This window comes from Tupaia chinensis, unplaced genomic scaffold (assembly GCF_000334495.1).
Source record: "Tupaia chinensis unplaced genomic scaffold, TupChi_1.0 Scaffold000178_1, whole genome shotgun sequence".
Classification (NCBI taxonomy): Eukaryota; Metazoa; Chordata; class Mammalia; order Scandentia; family Tupaiidae; genus Tupaia; species Tupaia belangeri.
Genome location: NW_006159653.1, coordinates 1,425,955 through 1,434,140, shown reverse-complemented (window position 1 = coordinate 1,434,140; position 8,186 = coordinate 1,425,955). Strand labels below are relative to the sequence as shown.

Here is an 8,186-nt window from a genome sequence, read left to right as displayed (position 1 = left end):
GGTGTCCCAGGCAGCTGCACAGCCCCAGGCTGGCCTCACGGGCAGGCCTGGCTTCCGCCGTGGTTGTCCAGCAAGCGCTGGGCCTGCAGGCGCCACCGTGAGGGGGGCTCTGCCCTAGCACAGACGGGCAGGGGCTGGGTACAGACCCAGGCTGGGACCCCTCACCTTCCTTCTTGGCGTTTGCCCTGCAGACGGCACCTCTTAGCTCCTGTCCTTTTCCACCCTCCTTCTCTAGCTGCTTCCTGACAAGAAGGCGGTCCTGTGTCACTGTAGGGAGCTCGGTGTTAGTGCAGATGAGGAAGTAGAGACCAGGGCCAGCAGGTGGCGTGGAGATTAAGGCAGGGGGACCCCACATGGCCAGCTTCGCAGTTCGAGTCCTAGACCTGCCTGAGAAACCCAGTAGGCGAGAGTGTGTGTGACAGAACCCAGGAGGAGGGGGGAGAGGGGACTGCCACGTGGCCGCCCCCCGGGTGATTTCGCACTTTCCCTCTCTTTGGCAAGTGCATGCACCTTATTGCAAAATTGAAAAGACAAAAACCCAACAAGAAGTAAAGGCGGAAGACAAACCGTAGTCCCACCTGGGAAGGGCGCAGGGCAGGTGGCGCCCCTGCTGGCCTCGCTCGCCTCGCGGAGCCACGCCCCTCTGCTCTCACTTCTCCGTGCTGACACGCGCGTTGTACACGCGTCTCGTTTCTCACGGCTTGGAGGTTTCTCCAGCTGGATGGCTCTAAACGAGTGCCCACCTTCCTGGGGCCCGGGGCCCTCTCCCTGACATCTGGCCAGGCTCACGTCTGGGGCGCCACACCGACTCTTCTGCGTGAGGCGTGTCTCTGCATGCCCTCAGGTCGGGCAGGTTGTGCAGTGTCACCGGCCAGCCATTCTCAAGCTCTGGGACTTCCAGCAAGGCGTGGGCATTTCCACAGAAGTCCCCCCACGCCACCGGAGCCTGCCGGGGCGTCCCTACTCCGGGTCGACAGCTGCAGCGGCCGTCACCGCTTCTGTCCCCACGTGCTAAGCGTCACGCGTGTAGCTCTCCCTGCCATTCCTTTTTATCTTCTTCACTGCGCCTCCTTCACTGCGTCGGAAGGGCCAAACCGTGAGGCTCTTACCGGGTCTTCGTTGGCTCTTCATGTAAGGCGACTTAGAGCCGACCTTGCAGACGACCACGTTCAAGAGTTCTCTGCAGCCGGCGCGTGACTTCTGCGACCGCAGCGAGGCCCAAGCTGGGGAAGGAGGGCCCGGGTGCTCCTGTGTCGGCCGCACACCACAGCCCAGGGACACGGCATACCCCTGGAGCTGGGGCCTCCCGTGACCAGGCGTGTACCAGTCTAGGCGCTGGGGCTCCACTGGAAGCCTCCATAGAATCAGGGCACATTTGAGCTGAGAGCGAGTCCGGGGGTCTGGGAGCGGCCGGCTCCAGCTCCCCCACATGCCATACCAGTCCTGGGGAGCGTGGGGAGCGCGCCCTGCCAGACTCCGGGGCTCTGCCCACCATCAGAGCGGGCTCACGTGAAGCCCATCAGCCCGCGTCGTGCTGAGTGTCGCTCATGGCTGTGTGTGCGCACTCCCTCTGAGGGCTGGCGCGGGGCTGCAAGGGGTCTGCTGCTCCCCCGTGGTTTCCCGCCGACCCCACACGCATCATTCCTGTTCTCTCACCTCCCGCTGCCTTCCCGCAGCTGCTGTTCCAGAGAGGAGGCGCGTACCACATAGCCGTAAGTACAGCCCGTTCTGGCTGTGTCCTCACCTGCGTAGTTTCCCGAGACCTTTCTCTGTGTGACGTCACGCTGCTGTGGCCTGTGCCGACACTGTCGAGGAGGGTCATCGGGAAGCCCGAGGTGGTCAGAGAGGGCCGCACCAGCTCCAGACCTGCCAGGGTGCAGGACGCTGGCAGCTGGCCCACCTGGCACTTGGTTGGCCCCTTGCCGTGTGGAGCAGCACAGACTCGGCCTTCCCCTGCTGGAGGGTGGCTTCCAGGCTGCCCGGTGCGGGGGTCTGTCCCACCTAACCCTCAGCCCTCGTCTCCAAGACGACCAGTGAGGAGGGACGTGGCCTGCCAAGTCTGCTGTCGGGGGATACAGGCCCTCCCTCAGCCTGACGAGGGCAGGGCAGGGTGAATGAGAGCACTCCCACTGTGCTCACGTGGCCAGTGGGTCTCGTGGATCTGGTCCACGCGAGGCTGGCGCTGTGGCCGATGGACAGTCCGGCCACTTCCTTGCAGTTGCCCAGCAGAGCAGGCGGGCATGCCCTGGAGCTTGTGTGTGCACTTCCCGACGCTCCCCTGCGGTGCAGGGTCAGTTCAGGCTACCCACTCAGCCCCAGCCGCTGCGGTCCATGGGCAGCCGCGGGGACTCGGCGCTCCGCTCTGTCTGGAGGGCCACTCGCCACAACCAGTCTGATGACTCCCATGGGTGTCCAAAGTCCCAAGTCATGTGTGACCTCCATGAGGCCTGCCCAGCTGACCTGCTGCAGGTCAACCTGGGAGGGAGTGGGAGTGGAGGATGGGAGCTGATGGGACAGACCCGTAGAGGCTGGGGCTGAGCCAGCCTTTAGACAGTCCCAGGTTGACTTTAGGTGCAGGAGCCGTGACATGCGGGCCCAGCTGAGGGCGGGCGTGGCGGGGGGCCCGGGGGGGGGGGCTAGGGGCCCCCGGGAGGCGGGGCTGCGTGTGGAGGGGCAGGCTCGCCGTGCACCCCGAGCGTTCACATCACACAGCGGCGGCCCTCCTGTGCGCTGTTCTGGGTGGCACCGTTCTTGTCTGGCCTCAGGAGCATCACAGGAAGATGCCACCTGAGACGCAGCCGCGTCGGGTCCGAGCCCGTGCCGACGGCACGTCTGCCTTGATGGCACTGAGCCAGAAGTCTCCGTGGCTGGCGGCACAGTAGTGGGGGCTGGGCCGCACTGCACTCAGCACTGGCCGTGGCGAACTTGCAGTGGGCAGCTTTGCGCCTCCTCAGCTGAAGCTGTTAGGCAGAGCTCTCCTAATTGCAGGGGTCCTGGAGGCCGTTGCAGGAGGCAGAGACGGCTCGGCCTGCTGCTGAGACCTACGTCCCTGCGCAGACAGGCCCCGCCCCCACCCCCGGCCCCTGGCCCCCAGTAGATGTAGGTGCAGGCCCTGAGCGTACATGCGAGCTGACAGACACGTGGCCTCTGTCCTCCAGCCCGGAGAAGCCGACGGAGAGGACAAGGTAGATGCTGGCTGCCTGCACGTCCCCCAGATGGTGGCCAGGAGGCCCCTCCGCGACTTTGCTGGGCTGGAGGACTGTGACGAGCCCACTCGAGACGCCATGCTCAACTTCAGTTTCTTCGTCGCCGTCGGGGACATGGATGAAGCCTTCAAGTCCATTAAGCTCATCAAAAGGTGAGTCACCGGCTCGTGGCTGCCATGGTGAAGCCGCTCACCGCCGTGTGCCGAGCATGCAGGAGCTGGGATGTGCCCGGGTGTCGTGCGCACCACGGTGCTGGTGCAGCACGGCTGGGCATGGGCACGGTGAGCCCAGTGGCCTCTGGTGGCCTTTCAGACTGCCGCGTAACTGTCCTGGCTTGTCCAGCACGCCCTGGACTCTTCCCAGTTGAAGGCCTCGCAGTTCCTAGCCATGTGGTGTGCCTGTCCCTCTGGAGATAGCTGTTACAAAAGAGAAAAGGTTTTGCTACGTGAAGGCGTAGAGTGGCAGGTGGAGGAGGCTGGGGTTGCTCTGAGCAAACCCACCGTTGGGGCTGCCCACAGCCCCTCCCTCCACTCCCGAGAGGGCTCCGAGCCCTTCACAAGAGCACTAGAAGTGCCGGCTTCCCGAGGTGGGCGACCACTGGGGGGAGCCCGGAGTGGGAAAGGGACGGCGTGGACGTAGGTGGTCTGGGGCGGGCCTGCCATCTTGCGGGGGTGCTTCTGTAGCACAGGGCGTTCTAGAGGCCACGGCCCCCCTCACCTTCCTGAAACAGTGGGAGCCTCTCCATGCTGGCCTCCCGGAGAGGAGGCCCCCCTCTTGAGAGTGGACCACACGGGCGAGCGGCCCGACCCGGGCTCTCCTGACGGCTGTCGCTGATGCAGACATGCTCACAGACGCAGCGTGCTACGCGGCCAAGTCTGGGCCCCGGTGCATTCACGGTCACATGGGACCGGCAGTACGCAGTGTCCTGAGTGTCCCGTTCCTGTGTGTGCACGTGCACGCGTGCCCCAGAGACCTGGCAAGAGTGGGAGGGGATAAAGCACCCCTGGGGGCGTCACACCACAATCCCTCCTCCCACTCCTCCCTCCCTTTGGGATTTCAGCCACTCGGACCCGGCGGGGGGGCTCTCCAGCTGCCAAGGCCAGGCCTCAGACCGTGCAGTCAGCTGTGTGGGCCAGCCACCACGGGCCGGCCTCCGTTCCTTGTCTTCTCTGTTTTAGGGTTCTCTATAGGGCATGACCTGCCAGAGACAGGCGGCAAAGGAACCCCCACCCCGAGGGGGTGGCCATGCCACAGTCCCTTCTCCGTCATCCTGTCAGGGTGTGGGGCACACACATGTGTGCCTGGCGTGTTTTCCAGGCTGCCGGATCCAGGATTCAAGTGTGTCCGCTCTGTGGGATCCACAACCTTGGCCCTCCATCATGCTTTTGAAGAGCAGCCATTTTTAGCATATGGTTGGAAGTACTGGCCCTTTATGGGACGACGTGGCCCACGGCCGTTGGCGGTGTGCTGCATGTGAACCACGGTCTGCTTTGCACCCGGCTGCGTGACACATAGCCCGCCACACACGCCTTCCGGTCTTGGCAGTCACTCTGTGCGTTAGGTTTTTAAAGTGCCAGCTCCAAAGACAGATTCTCTGAGCAATCCGGGCCTCAAACTCCAGACCCATCCCGTCCCTTGCTGGGGGGCAGAAAGCAGCCTGGGAGACACTTGGAGGACAGTCTGAGGCCCAGGGCTCCCCCTGCAGTGTCAGGCTCCTTCCAGCAGGTGGTGCCAGGGAGCTCCATCTCCCAGTGCCACGGGGCCAGGCCTTGTGGAGCACAGCCCTGGGAGCTGCAGGTCAGGGCACACGGCGGGCACCATGCAGACATCCGGGAGCCCCGCCAGCCCTTGGGGAAGAGAGGGTGGAGATGATTCTTGGAAAAAACAGCGAGCAGTGAACCAGTCTCTTAGGGGTTTTCTTAAAGCCAACCGATGTCATGCCTCTGCCCCACTGGCTGTTGACGACCAGCCCACGACCGTGGTCTGCAGAGGCCACCTGGAGCACGTGGCCTGGGGCTCTGTGTCTTTTCACCCCCGCGGCAGGAAAGATGGAGAAAACACAACATCCGCAGTTAGTGCTCGCGTTTATTTTAACTTAGATAAGTACTCGGGGCAGAGCCTGCACTGCGGACACGACCCTGCCCCACGGCCAGAGATCGGCCTGGCCCCAGGGACGTTGCATTATTCCGAGGTCCCCTTAGCATCTGTCTCCCAGCGCGACGCTTGCTCGGGCTGCCCCAGAGCAGATGTGCCTCGACATGTCCCCACCGAGCCTCGCGGCCTCCGCCCCAGTGCGGCCTGCCTGGGAGCTGTGTGGTGCCGACCAGGACTGTTAGACTGAGGGCACGTGGTGTGGACGCGTGGCAGGCATTTACAGCGTAGCAAGTGGCCGAGTGTGGGCCGGCATGGCCACCCCTGCCCGCACCCCGCAGGAGGAGTGCGGCTTCCCCGTCTCCAGACCCCCAGTCAGGCCCCAGGAGGGCCCTCAGCACGGGGACTCCACGTAGTCGTTGTCCGGTCCCCGGCGGAACCGCGCCGCCAGGGAGCGGCTGATGAGGATGACACGGGGTGCCGCGCAGTCCTCCCTTCTGTGGAGGACGTTCCAGCTGAGCATGGCGGCCGCCAGTGCGGCCGGGAGGCAGGCACCGATGTTCAGGTAGCAGGACCAGGACAGGCTGGTGTGCGGGCCGACCCTGTAGAAGGTCACCAGCCCGATGACCAGCACAAAACCTGTGGGCAAGAGAGGGCTTCAGGAGCCTGCGCCGACAGCCTGCGAGAGGCGGCCCGGGCTCCCCGCGGCCTCTGTCCTTGTGTGGCCCAGAGTGGCTCCCGGCCTGTGGCTCTGGTGGCTGCAAGGGGGGTGGTGTGTGTCCCTTAACCCAGCACGGATGGCTCCCAGAGGACCTTGGCCTGCCGTCCCTGTGACCTGGCCAGCAGCCAGCCTCTTCCCTAGAGTCAGCGTCAGTGCCAAGGCCCCGCATCGCACTGCATCCCCAGCCCTGGGACAGGCCCAGCAGGAACCGTGCTCCGTTGTGCTAAGTCCCTCTCACTTTCCTAAGTGTCTGGCGGGCTCCGAGTCAGAGCACAGGTCTCCCGCACTGCCCTGCACACAGCCTGGCCCACCTGTGCTGCTTTGGGTCCCCCCAGGTTTCCATTCTCAACTCAAGATGGCCTGAGTGCCCTGGGGAGGGGGCAGGCAGGACAGGCAGGTCCCGGAGACTGGTGCTCTGCCCCAGGGGCCCCAGCGGCTCTGCAGCCCCTGCCCATCCTAGTCTGTCCCACCCTCACCCTGCCGTGCTGGCCCGAGCTGGAGCTGTGGCTAATGCGTGACTCCCCCCAGCCCCCGGGCCACTTTAAGGGGCTCCAAAGACAGGACTTTGCGCACTCCCCAGCAGGAGTCCGCGTTTTACACTGAATCTGTTGGGTATTGAAGGCTAACAGGACCTGGTGTTAGCAAGAGGAGGCGGCTCTGGGAACCCAGACCCTGGGTTGCCTCCCCAGAAGCCGGGCCATGGCTGCCACCTCACGCCTGCCATAGCGTGGACATGCCCAGAAGGCTCCTAGGAGCCAGAGGCCCAGCAGGAGCGAGCAGGGTGGTCACGCACAGGCCTGGCTGTGCCGGGGTACTGGGGCAGTCTGTGTCAGGTGCCTCACTGCCAGAGCGCCAAACTGCTCTGGTCGGCATTGTGCTGTCCGGCCCGGCCTGGGCTCTGGCCATGCAGTCACCTGTCCCTGTCCCTGCACTTGGCCTGCGCCTCTGAGGCCCACACTCCCACCACTCCCAGGAGCCTGCCAGCCTTCCTCAGGAGACCAAGTCACACGGGGCTCCAGGGCAGAGAGTGGGATAGGGAGGGAGGGGACGGGACCACTTTGACATTGTCCCTTCCAGAAAACGTGAATGAACATGTCTGCCTCCTGTCTGTCCTGGACAGTGACAGTGACTGAGCACATTACTACTTCATTACACCCCACGGGGTGCTTCGTACATGGAAAACTCTTGGGTACTTCCTTCCCGTTAAAAGTGACATTCTAGGGACCAGCAGTTGCATAATGGCTATGTCGCTAGACTCGTGTATTACAGTCAACCGCGATTCGAGTCCCAAACCCGGCGGCTTAAACTCACGCTGAGCACGTGTGCATGCGTGCCCATGATCCCGAGAGGAGAATGGAGGAGAAGGGATTGCGGCGTGGCCATCCCCCTGGGGGGTGATTTCTCGCTTTCTGTCTCTCTGTCTCTGTCTGTCTGGCGAGCGCACACGCCCTGTAGCAAAAACCTCTCCAAAAAAACAAAAGCAGTGACTTGGTGGGCCGTGTGGTCTGGTAGTCAGGGTGGCTGGACCCCACGAGGCTGATGGTGGTTCACATTATGGACCTGACAGCTTGACACCCACCAGGCGCGTGTGCGTGTCCCCAAGTCCCGAGGAGACTGGCACGACTGTCCCCCGGGGGGTTCTTGCTTCCCCTGTCTCTCCCCAAGGAGTGCATGTGCCCTATAGCAAAAACCTAGACAAAGTGTTCTGCTTCTAAGACGTCCTGACCGAGGAGATGGGGTCCCCGTGTCCAGGGAAGGGCCTCCAGCACCCAGCGCCGACAGTGTGGGCGCCAAGTCTGCGTGGCAGCCCCCGGCTGTGCTTGTCCTGGCCTGCCTGGGTGCCTGCTTGTGTCGAGACCGCAGGTGAGCCAGGCGATAGCAGCGGGTGTCCGGGAGCTTGCCCAGGCAGGGGCAAGCACCCTCCCCCACTGCGCTTCCTTCATGCTGTACCCGCATGGCCGCCCTCCCGCCCTGCTGCATCACGGTGTGCGGTGGAGCCTGTGTGGACTGCGGCCCCTCCCGCCGTGGAGCTGCCCGAGGCCCGGCTTGGGTCGGTCTGTCACCGCTCACTTCACGGAACTTGAGCCACACAGTTGTGCATTATGAAGAGGTGCCAAGGGCTGCCCCGAGCCAGGAGGGTGGAGACTGCTCCCGGCCGGGGCTGGTGG

At 64.0% G+C, this 8,186-nt stretch overlaps 2 protein-coding genes across 2 annotated transcripts in view; one reads left to right on the top strand and one right to left on the bottom strand.

The window, feature by feature from the left end:
* Positions 1 to 8,186, top strand: part of IFT140 (intraflagellar transport 140) — a gene marked incomplete in the record, with an annotated part of 90,850 nt that overhangs the window by 42,554 nt on the left and 40,110 nt on the right. Inside the window, 1 exon segment of the mRNA XM_027771038.1 lies at positions 3,159 to 3,358. Within this exon segment, the coding sequence (XP_027626839.1) occupies positions 3,159 to 3,358 (200 nt within the window).
* The window catches only part of TMEM204 (transmembrane protein 204), a 27,164-nt gene continuing 23,325 nt past the window's right edge, over positions 4,348 to 8,186 (bottom strand). The window contains exon 3 of the mRNA XM_006146376.3: positions 4,348 to 5,936. Coding sequence (XP_006146438.1) covers positions 5,692 to 5,936 — 245 coding nt within the window. The 3' untranslated portion in view covers positions 4,348 to 5,691. The remainder of the gene's footprint in view (positions 5,937 to 8,186) is intronic.